Consider the following 21,677-nt stretch of genomic DNA (forward strand, 5'->3'; position numbering starts at 1 on the left):
CTGCTGGTGGGGTGTTCGGGGGAGGGCAACCTATACGACCGTTGTCACTGCGTGCCCCCAGGGGCCGAGGTGGGTGGCCATAAGATGACCGCCGTAATGACAGTCTGTGCCTGGGCACCGCCCCTGTCCTGTTGGGGTTCTCCCAGGCTGCTCGGCCTGTTCTGCCCTCCCTTCCCCTCCCCTCCCTTGGCCCTGGCAGGCCCCCCCCCCTCCGCAGCCAGCATGACGGTGTCCGATCTGGAAGCCCGCAGTCACCGCACGCCACGCCACTTCATACCTCCTCTCTCTGCTGCCGCTGCACAATAGCTTCACTATTTGTTTGCAGCAAATTAGAAAGATGCCATTGAGAAATCAGCCCATCCGACACGCTGAATCGCTGAGGCCCCGGAGAGTCGGTCGTCAGGACTGCTAATGATATGCCTATTGTACTTTCAGGCCGCGGGGCGAGCTCTGTGATTTTGTCGTTTTTGGGGGACAGGAGAATCCCAATTTGGGATGAAACCAGCATCTGGCTCGATTTTGGCATCGGAAGCTATTCTCCGCCTGATCGCGTTTCGCGATTTCGGCATCAACTAACGGAGAATCCAGCCCCATTTGGCTGAATGTGGCACCAAGAGACCTCAGTGAAACTGGTGCGTGAGATTCAAAGTGAAAAGTCTCCAGTGGCTCGAATCAAACTGATGCACAGGGAAAAGGTAATGGTCCTTGGAAGCCAATCATCACAGCCTTATCAGCCCCTCCACTACTAGTGGACAACATACAAGATGCACAAGAACAACTAATTAAGATTATTTCAACAGCACATCCTTTTCCTGTGATCTCTGCCAAAAGAAGTACGTAAGCAAGAATGGCGGTGGAATGTTTCCTTTCAAGTCATGCATCATCCTAACGGTGCATCAGAACCTGGAATCCAGTTTAATGAAATTCCCTCATAACTTCAGCACAAAACGAAAGCGCACAACGATCTTCTCAACTAAGAAGGATCAATACCCAAGGCCTTACCAATGACACCAATATCCCAAGAACAAATAAGAAAACAAATAAAACAGAAGTGAAGTCTAATTTTGTGCTTGACCTTACCTTTATCTTTAAAAACTTGCTTGACCCTGCAATTGCCTTTGAAAAAATACTCAGCCATTCTTTTCGGACGGGATTTACCAGCTGTTCACACAGGTGAGATACTCGGGTCCCATGCTGGCGCACGGGTTTCCCGGCGATGAGGGGTGCAGTCAACACCCCGCTGACAACAGCAGGACCCAGAAATCCGCTGGCGAGCCGCTTCCACTGCCGAGAAACACGCGGTGGATTGGCTGGTAAATCCCGCCCTTTTATTCTTTCATGGGATGTGGCATCACTGACGAGGCCATCCCTAACTATCCTTGAACTGAATGGCTTACTGGTCTATTCAGAGGACTGTTAAGAGTCAACCATATTGTTGTGTGTCGGGAGCCACATGTAGCCCAGACCAGGTAAAGATGGCAGATTTCCTTCTCTCACGGATATGAGAGAAGCAGATGGGATTTTGCAACAATCAATGACGGCTTCATGGTCAGAGTTACTGAGCTATTCTCCGCCCCCGAAAAGCGGCATACTTGGGGAGTACGCCGCGCTGAATATCCACCACCTCAGGCCATTTCCTGAGGCCCGCCCCACTATTCTTCGTCCCCAATTGGCCGAATTCCCAACGGCGTGGTTCTAATCTGGTTCTCCCGTTATGGAAACTCGCGTGGCGGCTGCGGATTCAGTCCAGTGCTGCCACAGTCGGGAGAGGGCCGATCGGAGGGCAGGGGGACTTCATTCGAGACTGAGGGATAAATGTGGGGGCGGTCTGGGTCAGGTAAGCAGCCAATGCAGGGCACTATTTCAGCGGTCCAGGTCCGCGGGCTGAGTCCGCCATGGAGCACAGCGCGGCCGCTGGAGGCCTGCGCATGCATGGCCTCTGACCCGGAGGCGCGGGGGGCCATATCGGCAGCTGGAGCTGCGAGCTCCACGACAGCTGCCTGCTAGCCCCCTGCAAGATGGTGAATCTGTGCCTTTTGATGCCAGTTTTCAAGGTGTAAAAGACCACAGTTTTCACGACCACATGGGGACATAGTCCCAAAAACGGGGAATCCAACCCATTGTCTTTCCATCCTTCTCTCTGTAATATTCCCTCCATTCCCAACCGACTACTTCCCCTTCCCTATTCCTTTCCTTCCCACTTCTTTCCCAGTCTCGGCATTTGGGTGAGGGGGTAGGGTTATTTTGCATAACCCTATTCACCTTAGTCCTATTTTCCTCTTAATTTCCTCTCTGCCTGCTCTTTCCCTCCCTTTCTTCTTGACAGCTCCTTGCCATTTCACCTGCTGCTTTTCACTTTTCATCTTTGTTCCATCTCATTCGTTGCCCTCTCTGTTATACTTCCTTCCTTTCCCTTCCCTGCCCCAGCCTTGTGTGTCACTGTTTCCAGAAATCTTGACAAATATATGAATAGGATGGGAATAGAAGGATACGGACCCAGGAAGTGTAGAAGATTGTAGTTTAGTCGGGCAGTATGGTCGGCACGGGCTTGGAGGGCCGAAGGGCCTGTTCCTGTGCTGTACATTTCTTTGTTCTTTGTTCTTTGTTCTTTGTGACCTTCTTTCTTTGGACTCCAGCCAAACTATCTTCTATTTTCCATCAGTGATCACCTTCCCATCCTCCCTGACCACTATTTCTTCCTTAGCCTCATACTTCACATTCCTCCTGTCCCTTCCATAGATCTTCAGCTTTTGTTTACCTTTCCATCTCTCCCCTCTAACTCCTTTATTTTCTTTCTCTCTCCCTCTCTTGCCTCTTCCACCCCCCAGCATCATAGCCTTCCTCTGCCCATGGTCTAATCATCCCTTTTCCTCTAAACATGCCTCATCTCAAGGCTGTACTTAGTTTTGAATCTCCATGAGCAATGGCAAGGTAGATTGACTCACAACTAATTTAATCATGGCTGGCGAGATGCCACGGAAACAATGGGAAGCATTTTAGCACAGATGAACATGTGGGATTGAGTGCATGTTTAGAGTGGCTAAAAATTCAGAGTATGTTTGGAAACCAGAGCCAACCCACTGTCTTCTGTGTTATAGGAAGATGGGAGAAGTCCGGTAGCCAGTCCGCTATCTGGAGGTGGGTTGGCATTATGAAAATTTTCATGAAACTGGAAACCTTTGATTTTACTGTGGGTCTTACAGTGCACAGACGTGTTTTCCAGGCCTCAGAAAGGCCTCAGAACAACCAGTAGCTAAGGCTACATGTCAATAGCCAAGGACTGGACCATTCCTAACGCCGCATCAATTTTTGTGATTGAGGCTCAGAGCTACCTGTTCCTGCAGCAGGCTCCAGAGTCCCACCAACCCACTGGAAGCCAAGTTAAATCAGCCAGATGACGCATGCTGTAGAGTTAACATTTTACAGCATGGTGTTGGTGGGGTGGAGAGGATAGAGATCAGTTTGGTCTGAATTAAGTAGAGAGTGAAGAAAGTCAAAAAAATATGAGGATTATTGTTCCAGATGCTTTAGACTTCATTTCATTTATGTTAAATTTGCACAATGTAAATGCCAGGCTGGTATTTTTAACCAAGAAAGTGAAGACACAAGTTTCTCCATCAAATCTAACATTTATTCCCATGCTGTACCTTTGCAGGAAACACATCCTGAATCCATAAAGTCAGGTCAGTTTTCATCAGTGTCCTATGGTGCTAAAAGCCTGCATGGTAGTGCAACAGCAGAACACAAAGTAAGTTAATAATTTCCCAGTAAGGGATTTGGGACTGTAACATTTTCAGCAATTTCTTGCATGTGTGAAAGCTCTCTTCCAGAGACAATCAGATATTAGGCAACCATGGTAGGAATTAATTTCAGAATTATGTTTTATTCCAAGCTTTACATGTGTAATGGAGTTACAATTGCTTTATGTGAGTGTTCTATGTGTTGGCGTGGAAGGTGTGTCAGGAATTCTGAATGGGAGTCAAGTGAGGTTGGCAACAATGCAATTTTCTGGGCCCAGTGTCTAGTTTGCATGGGCAGGAAAATGTCTTCCCTGTTTTTTTCAGTGAAGAAAGAGTAAACCTGCAATAGGTAATTTAATGGTCTTTGCACCTAACTATAGCAAAATTAAGACTCCTCTCCAAACATAGTAGGTGGAATCTATGGTTCTATGATGAATCTTATCTGCTGGGAAAAAGGTGGAACAGGAGGGCATTGGATCAATGGAGAGGACACGACAAGAGCTACTCACCTGGCAACATTTGGTGGCCAATTTGCATAATAAGTGTTGAGCTGTGGACAGAATGGGAATGTTGTTGGGTATTGACGGGCCCCTCGCGGAGTCCAAAACCTGGCAGATACTTGGAATTGGCTTGCTGACGGCTGGCTATGAAGCTTGCAAGACCTTGTGCACATACCACCCAGTCCCGCCAACCCCCCAACAAAACAGCAGGGATAAGTGTGTGCAAGGCGATCCAGTGGAGGGGGTTTCCCGTCCATATTGACAGCCTAGCAGTTGTGGCTACAATTTATTTTAACAAAGTGGTGATGGCTTCAAAGGGTGCCTCTAGATGGAGCTGGAAACCTTTGATTTTACTGTGGGTCTTACAGTGCACAGACATGTTTTCCAGGCCTCAGAACAACCAGTAGCTAAGGCATAGCTTTGGGGAGAAAGCAAGCACAATCAGGGATTTGTACTGTGGATTGGGAGGCCACACTAGCTCCCCTGAGTCAAAGCCCCACAAACACGGACATCAGGATGGGATCAAGGACTGGACCATTCCTAAACCCATGTGACCCATTGGGGAATCGAATCTGGCGCTGTGAAGCCTCAGTGCTATCCATTTGCGCTACCACTACTCTGCCGGCGGAGCTGCTGTCGTTCCAAGGTTGCAGGCCTTCTGATGGTCTACAGGGTCAGTAACTCACCCACTGTCCATAATTGAGTGGCAGACGAGGAAGGTGTATAATTAAGAGGCTGCCTCTCAGAGGATCACACTCATGGACGCGTTGGAAACCAAGCAAGTATAGGGTCAGCATCTGGAACTGGCTCCAGACTAGCAGTTAGTTTTAAAGTGGGTAAAATTCCACCCAATGCTGACTAATTTACTAAAACAAATTTGCAGAGTGAATTTGAATATCATCTGCATTAGGATTCTGAAAATTCCAACTCTATTCTCACTGATAACCACAGCTAATTATCATAGAATTTACAGTGCAGCAGGAGGCCATTCGGCCCATCGAGTCCGCACCGGCTCTTGGAAAGAGCACCCTACCCAAGGTCAACACCTCCACCCTATCCCCATAACCCAGTAACCCCACCCAACACTAAGATCAATTTTGGACACTAAGGGCAATTTATCACGGCCAATCCACCTAACCTGCACATCTTTGGACTGTGGGAGGAAACCGGAGCACCCGGAGGAAACCCACGCACACACGGGGAGGATGTGCAGACTCCGCACAGACAGTGACCCAAGCAGGAATCGAACCTGGGACCCTGGAGCTGTGAAGCAATTGTGCTATCCACAATGCTACCGTGCTGCCCCGCCTAATTGTGGCACTATAGCTGAAGAAAAGCAGAACAAAAAGAATAGATGCAAGAGCAAACTAGGTCACGTTGGAAACATTTTCACTTCAAACAGGTGAACATTCTGAAACCGCAATTCCTAAGTATTAATGTTTGAGACAGAAATCTAATTCAACATAAACTTCAACAAATTCCCTTTGTCCAAGTAAAAGTGAAAAAATTGAGTTTGTGGCCTCGACCAATTTCATCAATGGCAGGAAATGTGCATGTGTTTTTCTCCAGTTTGATGTCTATCTTTCATTGTCTGATGCCCTCAACCATTAGAGAATCTGGTCAGTTGGAAACGGCCACCGCGTCCAGTCTGCTTTCCAACTTCACAGTCTGTTATCTTCAGCAGACCTCTTTTAATGGGGCCAGAAACAGGGCAATAGAATTCCAGCTTTCAGAAACTATTTACAAAAAAAAATTCTGTAATTATGTCCTTCCTTCCAAGTTAAGGATTCACAGGTTCACAGTGCTGCTGCTATATTTATATATCACCTTCAACATAGAAAATATCCACAGATGCTTCACAGGAACATTACAAAGCAAAATTAATTACTCAGCCATGTGAGGCAATATTAGGGCAGGTGGTTAAATGTTTACCCAATGAAATAGGTTTCATGGAGCATCTTAAAGATGAAAGGGAGCTAGAGTCAAAAAGTTTTGGAGAGGGAATTCCAGAGCTCAAGGCCCAGCAGCTGAAGGCATAGCCACCAATGGTGGAGCATTAAAATTGGGATGCTAATGAGGCCAGAATTGGATCAACACAGACATCTCAGAGGACTGTGGGGATGGAGAAGGTTACAGAGATAAGGGGCGGTGAAGGAGCGCTTTTCCCCGCCCCACAGGCCGCCCCCCCAACTCTACGCGCAGAGTTCCCGCCGGCTGCGAGCAGGTGTGAACGGCGCCGGCGGGACTCTGCCGTTTCTGCGCGGCCGCTTGGCCCATCAAGGCCGGAGAATTGGCGGCCCAGCCCTGGACAGTGGCCCGTGACCGGCGCCGGGCCAAGCGCGGCGGCGCACATGGCGCCGATTCTCCCCTCCTCGGAGAATCTCCTGTCAGTGTCAGACCATAGCCGCGGGAAAAAATGGCGCGAACGCCGATTCTCCCATACGGCACGGCATGGGAGAATCCCGCCCAGGGATGGGCAAAGCCATGGAAGGATTTGAAAACCAGGTTGAGAATTTTTAAATCATAACCTTTCTTGAGCGGGTGCCAATTTAAGTCAGTGAGCAGAGGTGATCAGTGAACTGGACTCGGTGTGAATAAGTTGATGCAGCAGAGTTCTAGATGATGTCAGGTTTACAAAGGGTACATTGAAGATAGGAGCAGGAAGAGGCCTTTTGGCCCATCGAGCCTGCTCCGCCATTTATCACGATCATGGCTGATCTCCAACTCAATAGCCTAATCCTGGGCCGGGACTCTCCGAAATCTAGGCCAAGTGTTGACGCCATCGTAAACACCGGAGTGGGGCACGCCAGCATCAACAGGCCTCCTGGCACAGCGATTCAGCGGCCCTCAGGGGGCTAGCACGGCGTCGGAGTGCTGCGCGCTGCTCCGGCGCCAAAAGGCGGCCCTGCACTGCCAGCACGGGTCCGCGCATGCGCGTGACGGCCTTCTCGGCGCTGGCGCATGCGCGTGGTGGCCATTTCCACACCGCCGCCGAGCAACATGGTGGAGCTCTACCGCAGGCTTGCACGGAAGGAGGTACACACTCCAGATTGCATGCGGCCACGGAGCGGTAGCCCCCGATCGCGGGCCTGGATGCCATGGAGGCCCCCCGCCCCTCCCCGGAGTCTGATCCCCCCGTCCTCCCACCAGGACGGCCACCGTGGCCATGGGTCCGAGCTCCCGCTAGGTGGTACCAGGTTGGAACCACGCCGGCGGAACCCGGCGGGAATTCGGCCGGTCGACCGCGGAGAATCGCCGCGGGGCCTCTTTCCCCAGACTGACGCCGCGTCGACTGCGTGGGCGCGATTGGTGCCGATTCTCTGCTCGCCGAAGAATCGCGTCCCGCCGTCAGATCGGCGTTGCGTGAATTCCCGCGTCACTAGTGATTCTCCGACCCGGCGCGGGCTCAGAGAATCCTGGTCCTGCTTTTCCCTCATAAGCTTTGATCCCATTGGCCCCAAAATGAGGTAGAATGGGGGGAGCTAGCCAATAGTTCTTTTTTATTTGTTTATTTGTTCATGGGACATGGGTGCCGCATCCTGGACCGGCATTTGTTGCCCATCCCTAATTGTTATTGAGAAGGTGATGGTGAACCGCCTTCTTAAACCATTACAGTCCCTGCGGTGTAGGAAGATCCACAGGGCTGTTAGGAAGGGAGTTCTAGGGTTCTGGCCCAGCTACACTGAATTAACGGTGATATAGTTCCAACTCATGATGATGTGTGACTTGGAGGGGAACCTGAAGGTGGTAGTGTACCAATGCATCAGCTGGCCTTGTCCTTCTAGGTGGTAAAGATTGTGAGTTTATTTTGAAAGTGCTGTCGAAGGAGCCTTGGAGAGTTGCTGGAGTGGATCTAGTAGATTGTATATCCTGCTGACACTATGCGTTGGTGATCGAGGAAGTTTTTTTTAAAATTCATTTTTACAGGATGTGGACTTCGCTGGCCAGGCCAGCATTTGTTGCCTATCCCTAATCACCCTTGAGAAGGTGGTGGTGAGCTACCTTCTTGAACTGCTGCAGTCCATGTTGTGTAGGTCCACCCACTATGTTATTAGGAAGGGAGTTCCAGAATATTGACCCAGCGGCAGTGAAGGCACGGTGATATATTTCCAAGCCAGGATGGTGAATGACTTGGAGGTAAACTTCCAGGTGGTGGTGTTTCTGTGTATCTGCTGCCCATTTCCTTCTTGATGGTAGTGGTTGTAGGTTTGGAAATTGAATGCTGGAGATGTTCAATGTGGTGTCAATCAAGTGGGCTGCTTTGTCCTGAATGCTGTCGATCTTCTTGAGTGTTGTTGGAGCTGCAATCATCCAGACAATTGCATAGTATTCAACCACATTCCAGACTTGTGCCTTATAGACAATGGACCGGCTTTGGTGAGTCAGGAGGTGGGTTACTCGCTGCAGAATTTATAGTTTCTGAACTGTCCATGTAACCATAGTATTTATTGGGATAGTCCAGTTTAGTTTCAAGTCAATGATAACTCCCAGGATGCTGATAGACAGGGATTCAGTGATGGTAATGCCATTGAATGTCAAGGGAACATGGTTAAAATCTCTTTTGTTGGAGATGGTCATTGTCTGGCACTTGTGTGGTGCGAATGTTACTTGCCACTTATCAGCCTAAGCCTGAATATTATCCAGGTCTTACTGCATATGACACAGACTGCTTCAGTACCTGAGGAGTTGCAAATGGTGCTGAACATTGTGTCAACATCAGTGAACATCCAAGTTTGACTCCAGCCAGTGGAGAGTTTTTCTCCTGATTCCCATTGACCCCAGTTTTTCGAGGGCTCCTGGATGCCACACTTGGTTAAAGGCTGTCTTGATGTCAAGGGCAGTCATTCTCACCTCACCTCTGGAGTTCAGCACATTTGCCAATTTTTGGACAATGGCTGTAAAGAGGTCACAAGCTGAATGGCCTGGAAGAATGAAACTGAACATCAGTGAGCAGGTTATTGCTGAGTAAGGACCACTTGATAGCATTCTTGATGATCCCTCCCATCACTTTATTGATGATCAAGAGTAGACTGATGGGGCGGTAATTGGTCGGGTTGGATTTGTCCTGCTTTTTGTGTACAGGACATACTGGGGTAATTTTCCACAATGCCAGGTGGTTGCCAGTGCTGTAGCTATACTGGAACAGTTTGGCTAGGTGTGCGGATAGTTCTGGTGGAAAAGTCTTCAGTACTATTGCTGGAATGCTGCCAGGTCCATAGCCCTTGCAGTGTCCAGTGCCTTGAACCATTTCTTGATACAAGGTATAGTGAATTGAATTGGATGAAGACTGGTTTCTGTGATGCTGGAGACTTCAAGAGGAGCCCAACATGGATCATCCACCTGGGTCTGCTTGCTGAAGATTTTTGCGATCAGCAGGAGGTTTCCTTGCACATGTTTGACCTGGTGTCATCAAATTTCATGGTTTCCAAAGTTAAAGTTGAGGACTTCTAGGGCAACTCGTTCCTAACTGTAACCACTTTGCTGACATACCAAGGAATGGTGGTGGTGGTGTCTGGTACATTGTCATACTCACGGAATCATATCTTACTGACAATGTCAGGCGGTTGCTTGACTAGCCAGTGGGACAGCTCTCCAAATCTTGGCACAAGCCCCCAGATGGTAGTAAGGAGAACTTTGCAGTGCGACAAGGCTGGGTTTGCCATTGCCATTTCCAGTGCCCAGTTTGAAGCCAGGTGATCCGTCCTGTTTCATTCCTTTTCGACTTTGTAGTGGTTTTGTACAGCTGAGTGGTTCGTCCAGCCATTTAGAGGGTTAGTTGAGAGTAAACCACATTCCTGTCGGTCTGGAGTCACACGTAGGCCCGACCAGGTATTTCCTTCCCTAAAGGTGCTCAGTGAACCAGATGGGTTTTTACAACAGTCGTCAATGGTCACCATAACTGAGATATATTAATTGAATTCAAATTCCACCAACTGCCATGATGAGATTCAAACCCATATCTGCAGAGTATTAGCCTGGACATCTGGATTACTGGTTCACTGATATAACTACTATGCCACTGCCTCCCGAAGTGCATTGGAATAGTGAAGTGTAGCGGTAGCAACATGATTGAGAATTTCAGAAGCAGATGAGTTGAGGCAACGGTGAATTCAGGCGATATTACAAAGGTGAAAATAGATATTCTTGGTGATGGCACAAATATGTGGTTTGAACCTCATCTCTGGATCAAATGTGGTACCAAAGCTGTGAACAGTTTGGTTTATTCTGAGACAAGGGAGAAGGATGATGCTGTTTGCAAGGAAATAGATTTGGACCGACGACTGAAACTAATTTTAAAAATGTATTATTTCATGGGATGTGGGTGTCGCTGGTTGGCCAATATTTATTGCCCACCCCTAGTGCCCTTGAGAAGGTGGTGGTGAGCCACCTTCTTAAACCACTGCAGTCCACGTGGCGTCGGTTCACCCACAGTGCTGTTGGGAAGGTTGTTCCAGGATTTTGACCCAGTGACAGAGAAGGAACAGTGATATTGTTCCAAGTCAAGATGGTGTGTGGTGTGCAGGGCAACATGCAGTGGTGGTGTTCCCATTCGTCTTCTGCTCTTGTCTGTCTAGGTGGTAGAGGACGTAGGTTTGGAAGGTGCTGTCAAAGGAGCTTTGGTGAGTTGCCGCTGTGCATCTTATAGATGGTTCACAATGCTGCCACTGCGCATCAGCGGTGGAGGGAGTGAATGTTGAGGGTGGTGGCTGGGGGTGTCAATCAAACGGGTTTTAAAAAAAATAATTTGTTCATGGGATGTGGGCATTGTTGGCTAGGCCACACTTCATTGCCAGTGGGAAGATGGTGGTGAGCTACCTTCTTGAACTACTGCAGTCCATATATTGTAGGAACACCACAAGTCCTGCTAGGAAGTGGGTTCTAGGATTTTGACCCAGCCACACAGTGAAGGAATGGCGATATAATTCCAAGTCAGGATAGTGTGTGACTTGGGGGAGAACTTGCAGGTGATGGTTTACCCATGCATCTGCTGCCCTTGTTCCTTTAGGTAGTAGAGGTCGCAGGTTTGCAAGCTGCTGAAAATAGACTATTTTTTCCTGGATGGTGACTTGCTTCTTTAGTACTCACTGAACTGCACTCACCTAGGCAAGTTGAAAGTATTCCATCACACACCTGCCTTGAAACTTGTAGATGGTTGACAGGCTTTGGGGAGTCAGGAGGTGAGTTACTTGCTGCTGAATTCCCAGCCTCTGACCTGCTCTTGTAGCCACAGGGTGTAATCTTCTCAGAATTTGGAAAAGTGTTGGGATCTCACAGAAAACCTGGCACTGTCCCCTGGCACAAGTTGGCACTGCCCTGTTGGCACTGTCAGGTTGGCACTGCCATGCTGGGAAGTGTCATCTGACAGTGCTAGCCTATGCCAGGCATCTACCTCTACCACCCCCCCCCCCCTCTCGTCGTAGGATTCCGAGCCTTTAACCTGCTCTGGTAGCCACAGTATTAATATTTCATAGAATTTACAGTGGAGAAGGAGGCCATTCGGCACATCGAGTCTGCACCGGCTCTTGGAAAGAGCACCCTAACCAAGCCCACACCACCCTATCCCCATAACCCAGTAACCCCATTCAACCAACACTAAGGGCAATTTTGGACACTAAGGGCAATTTATCACGGCCAATCCACCTAACCTGCACATCTTTGGACTGTGGGAGGAAACCGGAGCACCCGGAGGAAACCCACGCACACACGGGGAGAACGTGCAGACTCCACATAGACAGTGACCCTGGCGGGAATCGAACCTGGGATCCTGGAGCTGTAAAGCAATTGTGCTAATCACGATGCTACCGTGCTGCCCTGGTTAGTCCAGTTCAGTTTCTAATCAACGGTAGCACCCAGGATATTGATTGTGGGGATTCAACAATAACAATGCCATTGAATGTCAAGGGGCAATGGTTAGATCCTCTCTTGTAGGAGTGGGCGTTGCCTGGCACTTATGTGGCGCAAATGCAACTTGACACTTGTCAGCCCAATCCTGGATATTGTCCAGGTCTTGCTGAATTTGGACATTAACTATTTCATTATCTGAAGAGTCGCAAATGATGCTGAACATTGTGATTGAAGGGAAGTCATTGATGAAGTAGCTGAAGATGGTTGGGCCGAGGACACTACTCTGAGGAACTCAGTTAGTGATGTCCTGGAACTGAGATGATTGACCTTCAACCACCACAACTAGCTCCCTTTGTGCCAGGTAGGTCTCCAACCAGCAGAGTGTTTACCCCCTGATTCCCTTTGACTCCAGTTTTGCTCGGGCTCCTTGATGTCATACTCGATCAAATGCTGCTTTGATGTCAAGGGCAGTCACTTTCATTTCACGGGGCAGCACAGTGGTTAGCACTGTTGGTTCACAGTTCCGGGGTCCCAGATTTGATTCCCGGCTTGGGTCACTGTCTGTGTGGAGTCTGCAAATTCTGCCTGTGTCTGCATGGGTTTCCTCCGGGTGCTCCGGTTTCCTCCCACATGTCCCGAAAGATGTGCTGTTAGGTGAATTGGACATTCTGAATTCTCCCTCTGTGTACCTGAACAGGCGCCGGTATGTGGCAACTAGGGGCTTTTCATAGTAACTTATTGCAGTGTTAATGTAAGCATACTTATGATGATAAAGATTATTTAAAAAATTAATTGTTACCTCTGGAGTTCAGCGCTTTTGTCCATGTTCGATCCAAGACTGTAACAAGTTCAGGAGCTGAGTGACCCTGACGGAACCCAAAGTACATCTGATTTTTGGTCTGACAGATTTTTGGTCCAACATGAATTCTGGTCAATGGTAGCCTCCAGGATGTTGATAGTGGAGGATTTAGTGATGGTAATGCTGCTGAACGTCAAGGGGAGATGATTGAACTCTCTCTTGTTGATGATCTTTGTCTGGTATTTACATGGCATGAATGTTACTTACCATTTATCAATCCAAGTATGAATATTGTCCACGTCTTGCTGAATGTGGACAGGAACTGCTTCAGTCTTCCCAATAATTAACTGGATGAAATTTATACGCATCTACTTTTGGGTGTCAGGTAAGCATTCTGATAATTTAGCATTAATGGAGGAGTTAGAGCAGTAATGGTGAGGCAGAGCTAGGTGTTCTCAATGTCCGTATGAAAACTAAAGCTGTTCTTCTAGTTGATGCCATGCAGTGGCAGCATGTGGGTGAGAAATAGGAGGGGGCAAGGATAAATCTTTGGGGAACACCAGAGACAACAATGCAGGACCAAGAAGAGAAGACATTGCAAGCAAATCTCTGGCAAGGATGATCTAGATAATAATGGAACTAGGGAAGTGCAGACCCACCCAGCTGGTGTCAGTTGGAGGAGGATAGTGCGGCCAACCATGTAAAAGACTGAAGACAGGTTGAAAAGGAAAAGGAGGAATAGTTTACCACAATCTCAACCACACAGGATATAATTTGTTGCTTTGATTGGAGGGATTCAAACATGGAGTGGTGGGAAAAATTGGCACAGATCTGGGAGGTGACAGCATGTTCAAGGACTTTTGACCGAAAAGGGAGGTTGGCGATGGTCCGGTGTTTTGCAAGGGTGGAGCGAATTAAGAAAAAAGCTGATGGGTGCCAGAACTCTTCCAGTCAATGAAGTCCCTAATTCCTCCTAATATATGTCAGCAAAGTACGAAATGAATGTGAAACTGCATCCTAGCTCTTGTACTATATGGAACAACATGTCCTGCCTGATACTGCTGAATAAGGTACGAGATTCCTTAAGGTTTTTCCAGCCAAGTCCACCTTGGGGCCGTCTGAAATTTGAATCCATTTCAATGCTTTTCTTGTGCAATCTAATAAAGGTGCCGGTGACACTGATGTGAATTTGTCATGTACATTGCAATTTTAACATTGAGGCATAGCTGGATGACAGGAACAGTACAGAAATTGAAGTTAATTATTTAATTTGCATTCCATGAAACTTCAATGTTACATTTGTTATGTCCAATGAAAGGATTTTAGAAAGAGGTTTCTAAGAGACTTGCTCAATAGCAGTGAAATTAAGTGTACTTTGATTGATGTGAGACAGTAAATAGGGGACAATTTTCTTGATCAGTTCTGTTGGTTTCCTACTTTAACTTTAGCTTGGAAAAAGACCCAAATACAACATGTAATTTTCCGCTTGGCATGTTGACTTTGCATCAATTCTTTTCAATAGTTAGCAAATAAATCAGTTTTCAAAAATGTATATTCAATGCAAAGTTAACAAGCTTTAATATTGATTCGTGAATTTGACTTTAGAGACAGGGGACTGGATTTTCCACTGTCGGGATTCTCCATTTCGCTGGCAGCCCATGGGGAACCCCATTGGCCAGCTGACGAGATGGAGAATCCTGCCCATGGTACTTCCTGTTAGATCATAAAGAGTTTATATTCCTGTTGGTACCAGCAGGGCAGCTCGCCTACTGGAACCACCAGCTCAAATGTGTTGTAATAAAAATCCATGTTTTTAATCTGCCATTGTGTGCCATTCTTCTGGCTGTGCATTTTACTCTCTTTTCTTTTAACAGGAAGAACCTTTGTATGTTCGACCCCCACTGGAGAACTTAATTGAAGGTAAGTTTGCACTCTTTACAACACAGAACAATTTTTTGAGTAGGATACAAAAGTGAGGACGGTTGAGACAGGCAACTGGAAATTAAATCCTCTGTCCTTGTCCATGTTCTTTTGACACAATAGGTGATACTCTCAAGGAGGAGTTGCTTGACACCCCTGATATTTAATTATTTAAGTGGACAACAAAGTAATGGATTTTTCTGCTGTTTGGGTGATTATTTTCTCGGAACATTAATGATGGCTTTGATTTTAGGCCCTTTTCCTCCATAGTCTCAATTAATGATAAAAATGCTTCAGTCGAAGTAAACAAACCAACAGGGAAAGCAGAAAGCCAGCGGGCAGCATTTTCTCACTTTTGCAGAGTGCTAGTGAAGGTGAGAAAGCCGGCAAGCAGCTCTCTGGCAGCACAGCAAACCTTTCTCACCAAATAATCCAGCACTTTGTGCAAAGAAAACCTTCAGGCGTGGCCCATGCCATCACGCTAGCGGGGTGGGGGCTAGAAAAAGCCGGCAACACTTGGAACCCCAGGTTTGAGGCACCATGTTTAACGGGTGCCCATCTCCATAAAAAAATTAGAGCTACCCACTCCCCTCCCCCAGCGGACATGGAGACCCCCTCCACCTGCACACACAAAGGTAAATTCCACTATGGACACAGGGACTTCATGAACACAGGGAATTCCCCCTCCCACAGATAATGAAAACCCCCACCCCAATGGAGCTCCCAGAAGGGACCCCTAGGCATTGCCCTAGTGTCAGGCTGCCAGAGGGTAGTGTCAGGGGGCAATGGCAGGGTACTGCTCGGGCATGTCCCTCTCCTCCCAGAGGCTGTACTTATCTTGCACCCCAGTGGATTCCCTTCACCTGGTTCCCAGTTTTAAAACCTGTTGTAAACCTCGCCAATGGGCAGCACGGTAGCACAAGTGGATAGCACTGTGGCTTCACAGCGCCAGGGTGCCAGGTTCGATTCCCCGCTGAGTCACTGTGCGAAGTCTGCACGTTCTCCTCGTGTCTACGTGGGTTTCCTCCGGGTGCTCCGGTTTCCTCCCACAGTCCAAAGACGTGCAGGTTAGGTGGATTGGCTATGCTAAATTGCCCTTAGTGTCCAGAAAGGTTAGGAGGGGATATTGGGTTACGGGGATAGGGTGGAGGCGAGGGCTTAAATGGGTCGGTGCAGACTCGATGAGCCGAATGGCCTCCTTCTGCACTGTATGTTCTCTGGGATGTGGGCGTCGCAGGCAGGGCCATCATTTGTTGCCCCTCCTTAATTGCCCTCGAACCGAGTGTCATTTTTAAGAGTCAACCACATTGCTGAGGATCTGGAGTCACATGTAGACCAGACCAAGTAAGTATGGCAGATTTCCTTCCCTATAGGACATTAGTGAATCAGATGGGTTTTTACGACAATCAACAGTGGTTTCGTGGTCATCATTAGACTTTTATTTTGGGTCTTGCGATATTTTGCGTCCACATCGCTACTTGCGCTCGCAGCAAACATAGGTTCAAAACCATGGCCAGTGTTCTAACCCATATCTACATATTTAAGCACCAAACTTTGTAAGTTCCCAACACAGAAGGATGCAATTCAATGCATTATATCCCTGCTGTCTCTTCGTTACAACTAGCACTATTCACTTTCTAAGGCCTGGGGCGGAATTCTCCGACCCCCCGCCGGGTTGGAGAATTGGCGCGGCGCGAATTGCGCCATACCGCCCTGATGCTGGGACGCAATTCTCCGCAGTGCGGAGAATCGCTGCCATCGGCACGGCGCTGGTCGGGGTATGCACCGACTCTCCGGCCTGGGCTGGCCCAGGCCAGCGCGCTGATTCTCCGGCCCGGATGGGTCGAGCGGCCGTCACCAAAAAGCCGAGTCCCGCTGGCGCCGATCTAATATCCTCTGAGCCGATGGGACCTCGGCGTTGAACAGTCGGGGGGCAGACTGGGGGGGGGGGGAGGGGGGGTCTGACCCCTGTGGGGGCCTCTGTAATGGCCTGCCCCGCAATCGGTGCCCACCGATCGGCGGCCACCGATCGGCGGGCCAGCCTCTCTGCCCCATGGCCTCCTTTCCTCCGCACCAGCTCCTGTAGTCCTGTGCCATTTGGCATCGGGGCAGTGCAGGGAAAAAGGCCACTGCACATGCGCTAGTTGGAGCCGGCCCAACTGCGCATCCGCGGACCCTGCGGCGCCGGGTTCAGGCCGGGATCGGCAGCTGGAGGGGCTTAGGCGGCTCCAGCGCCCTCCTTGCCCCCTGTGGGCCGCAGAATGGGGTCCCGGAACGGGCGCCAACACCGGAGTAAAACACTCCCGTTTTTACTCTGGCGTCGGCATTTAGCCACCCGTTGGGAGAATCCCACCCCTGGTTTTTCACTGAGTCCAGTGACTTTGAAGCTCTTTAGAAATGGACGATTTCTGACCACATTTCTGGATTTTTCAATTGTCAATTAAGCAAGGTTTTCTCTGGGGCTCAGGTGTCTCAAAAAGTTAATGGATTTTTGAGTCTCAGCCTAGCCTCATTATGTATGCTTGGCTAAGAACCCAGACATCCATTAGAGAACTAAAACACCTGAGCCCCAGAGAAAACATTGCTTGATTGACAGTTCTGGCTCACTGATCTCAGGGGCGAAATTCTCCCCCAACGGCGGGATGTCCGCCGACTGGCGCCAAAGACGGCGCGAATCAGACGGGCATTCCGCCCCGCCAGCTGGCGGAAATGGCGTTTGTTGCCCCGCCAGCTGGCACCAACCGGCGCGGCCCGATTCCCGCCCCCGCCCCATCTCCGGTACCGGAGACTTCGGCGGGGGCGGGGGCGGGATTCACGGCGGCCAACGGCCGTTCTCCGACCCGGCGGGGGGTCGGAGATTGACGCCCCTGATGTCACTTTCACAATGTTTTACACAATGCACAAGAGCCTTTAGTTTCAGCTGTGGAAACGTTAAAGGATTTGGATGATTGGCACTTTTATTGCCCTGCTGTAAAAGGGAATGTTTTTTTTAAAGGTAAAATATTATCAATAATGACTGTTTTTATTACATCCTACTGTCATGATCAGTGCTTCTGTGCAGTGTATTGTAGGTGAATAGGCATGGAAGTGCCATAGCTTGGCATGGAGGGCGTGAGAGGCTATAGGGATTGCTTCAGTGTGTTTACCTTGGTACGGGTTGTATAAGGTGTTATAGAGAGGTGAGTGGAGGTGCCTGAGGTGGTATGAATGAGACTTGGGAGTGTTTTGGTGGGGGGTGAGGGCCTTCCTGTTTTTAAGTTGAATGATGTCCCACCACACCCAAGTGGGCCTTTTACACAGCCCAACTTGGCACGCACAACCCCCTGTGGCTGCCCTCCAAATTTTACTCTGGGTCAGCTGGCATGACTTCAGCCCTCATCCTCCTCCACCCCACAATGAAAATCCTGCCTTTGTGTGCACTCCCCTCTGAGGCAGGCGGGCCGAGGGAAGCATTTTCCTGACCTGCCACGAGGCAGAAAATCCAGGCCCATATCTTTCTGTGTCTTCCTCTGCCTCAAATATTTATCCCATATTCTGTCTTTCGAAAATATCTCCCCAACTTAAGGTGCAAGTATGAGGGCCAGAGCTTTTGACTTGAGTGACTAGCTTCCTGAAAGGAACTGCTGCGTTAATCCTATATTCAATGTTGTGGAAAGAGAAGATTCAGTATGCAGGCACGGTATATACTATCTTGTGCAGAGCTTGTAGAAGTTTCAAAATCCGAGGAATGCACAGCACAGAAGGTATTTGACTCTTCTCTGTTGGAACTTCCAACAGGAGTTCTCCGATCTCCGACCCCGAAATTGAGTTTGGCGATCGGCCAGTGAAATCCATATTGGCGCCGAAATTGGGGGCGGCGCTGCTTTTCCAATGCTCCGCCCCCCCCAAAACAGCGTAGCACGTCGCATGCCATCACGACGGCCTCAGGAAGTTACCTGAGGCCCTCCCCCCGATGGGCCAGTTCCCGATGGCGTTGGTCGCATGACATATTTATTCTTGGGAACTTGGCGTGGCGGCTGCGGACTAAGTCCAGCGTCACCACAGTCGGGGGGGGAGACGATCCGCGGGCAGGAGGGGGCTTTGGCGAGGGCTGGGGGCACGTGTAGGGGGTGGTCTGGGTGTGGCGAGCCTGGCCAAAGGGGGTCACTATTCGGCAGGCCAGGTCCGCGTGCGGCTGGGGCCATGTTGCACGGTGCGGCCGCCGCCGTCTGCATGCGTGGCCACGGGCATGGCAATTCTTCGGCCGTATCCGCAGCTAGAGCCCGGTGCTTTATGCTGTGTGCCTGCTAGCCTCCCACCAGACGTGGAATCGGTGGCCGTTTTGCACCGTTGTTTCGGTCGTAAAACGCCACCGTTCCCATGCCGCCGTCAGCACTTAGTCTCAGAATTGGAGAATCCAGCCCCCTGTTTCCATTCTGTTCTCCTATTTGCAGAATCATAGAAACAAAATGTATGCTATTTTCTCTCTTCTAATAATCACTGCATCGCTCAGCTCAATCTAAAATTGCTGCTGCTCAATCACTGTCTGCCACTATATCATTGGGATAATTCTCGGCAGCATACTACTGTGAAAATAATTTGGCAAGCCAGCAGCTCAGGCTGTTCATTTACTTTTGCTGTTCCCAAATCTTCAGCGATATCCTTTTAATATCTGCAACAACTTCCTCAAGGCTGCAAGTTTTAATTGTGTTGATTTCTAACTTCCTTTTTCCCTCCAGAATCGAGAAATTATGAGGGTATGGAACATTTCGCCTTCTGTGTCTGTGATGAATGGTTACTGCCTTGTCATCATGTAAGGTGATGTCCCCTTTAAGACCCTGGGGACTCCGCCTCTGGCTCCGCCCATCTGTGAGCCATAAATAAGGGGCTGCCTTGTGGGCTGTGCAGCAGTTAGCACATGTCTCAGCTCTAGCATAGTTCTTAGCCTATTAAAGCCTTCTTTACCGTTTACACTCTAAGCGTCATTATTGAGGGTACCTCAGTGTGCCTTTTGACGTAGGTGACTATCCAGCCAATCCTAACTTTCTCTTCTCTCTGCTCAGTGCAAAGTGCAAGTGAAAGAAGAGGCAAACCAAAAGGCAGTCTATCAGTCTCCGCCGCCAGGCCACCTCTGTTGAGGGCCCACTAGATGTAATCCCATCACTGCGTTCACCTGCACCCTCCATCAGTGCAGAAACACACTGTGTTGTGATCTAGTTCTAGAGCAAGCACATCTGTAAACATATTTTGTTTCTCTCAAATTCTCATCGAGCAAATGGCTCTTCTATCTGAGCCATTTGTCCAGCAAGGTGCCTCCCCTCCTTACAAAGCTCTCTGCTTCAGGTCTATAGTGATTCGCACCATCTGATTACAGTGCACTGCTTTTCTGTCCACTGCAGCGGCATGAGCAATGCGTCTTCCTCGAACAACATGGCAGTTGGGCAATGCACATCTTAGACGTGCCCCAGAGGATCGCATCATGTGACCTCATGAGTATAGATTTTGCTGTCAGACTTATTCCTTTCATAATTCTTCATTGGAGACTGCTGATATGATCCGGCAGATATTAATTGCCACACAAACCAAATCCCAAAGAGTAACTTAGCCGAAGGGCAATGTATCACAACTCTTTTCATTTTGTATTTTGATGACGAGAAGATACATTTGCTGAGTTCAGAAGCCACAAATTCCAGTAACACTTCTGGATTTTAAAAATTAAATTAAAACATTTATTAACAATAGAAAAGGGAGGATGCTGCTCTGGACCTGAAGGTGGCTTGACAATCCCTGAGCCAGCTCTCCGACGGACAATCAACATGGCAATTTGTTCATGACAGTGTTATAAATGTGCCGGTTTACCGCGTGTATATCTGAAACTGCTGGACTGAAAACGTGGAGGGCTGGAATGGGATAAGAACAAAGCTCCACTTAATCTTGGGCGGGAATCTCTGTCCTGCCAGCCCCGTTTTCTGGTGCGGCGTGTTCCCGCCGGCAGTGGGGGTCCTCCATCCCAGCAGCCAGCTAATGGGATTTCCCATTGTGGCCATCCCACGCTATCGGGAAACCTGCGGGCGAGGGTGCGCTGCCGGAGAAGCGGAGAATCCCATTGACGGAGAATCCCGCAGCTGATGTGTGCTCTTTATTATGAACAATTTACTAACTAATGCTTAAATTCAATGTCAGCATTTTCTGGCCCATAGATGCCAAGGCAATACTGGATGGGTACTTGAGAAGCTCCACACTCAGGCTGGGTCATGAGTCATGCCAGGCTTGTTCGCTGCTGGCATGGTCATGTGATTTGGAGGGGTGGGGGTGCAATCCTGGCAAGATGGGTTTTTAATGAGCATTCAAATGCATGTAAATGCAGCTCCCGACGTGATGCGGCGGGCTGTCCAATCTGCCATGAAACCCGGGTGTGGAAAATTGCAAACCATTTTTATGCCAGCAGCAGACAGACTTTTGGCTGCACTCTGAATTTTCCAATTCCGCCCACCATGATTCCTGCCTCTGGTCGGGCTGGAAAATCCTTCCCATAGTATCAGTTTCCACATTTACGCATGACAGCCAGCTCTACCATTTCACCTCTTCTAGCCCCTCCATGGCCTTGCTCTGCCATTGCTGGTTTTCCCTTCATCTGTCAAGGTCCTAAGTTCTACAATTATATCGTTAAACTTCAATCTTTCTGTCAAATTTAAAATGCTCCTGAAAATCTAACTCTTTGACCAAGATTTTGGTCACCTAGCCTAATATCTTCATATGTCAAATTTTGTTTAATATTCCTCCTTTAAAGAACCTTGGATGTTTTACCACAATAAAGATGCTATGTAGTTGCAAGTTGTTTTTGAGGAACATAATTTTTTATTTTCCTCTTTCAAATCCTGGTCTCAAAAATCC

At 48.8% G+C, this 21,677-nt stretch overlaps 1 protein-coding gene across 4 annotated transcripts in view; it reads left to right on the top strand.

Annotated features, from left to right (window-relative positions):
• adgb (androglobin) overlaps nt 1-21,677 on the top strand; it is a 612,248-nt gene that overhangs the window by 296,371 nt on the left and 294,200 nt on the right. For all 4 annotated transcript variants that reach the window (XM_072504722.1, XM_072504733.1, XM_072504728.1 and 1 more), the window contains 2 exons: nt 3,656-3,748; nt 14,759-14,804. In XM_072504722.1, coding sequence (XP_072360823.1) covers nt 3,656-3,748; nt 14,759-14,804 — 139 coding nt within the window. The remainder of the gene's footprint in view (nt 1-3,655; nt 3,749-14,758; nt 14,805-21,677) is intronic.

The sequence above is a fragment of the Scyliorhinus torazame genome, chromosome 1 (genome assembly GCF_047496885.1).
Source record: "Scyliorhinus torazame isolate Kashiwa2021f chromosome 1, sScyTor2.1, whole genome shotgun sequence".
Lineage (NCBI taxonomy): Eukaryota > Metazoa > Chordata > Chondrichthyes > Carcharhiniformes > Scyliorhinidae > Scyliorhinus > Scyliorhinus torazame.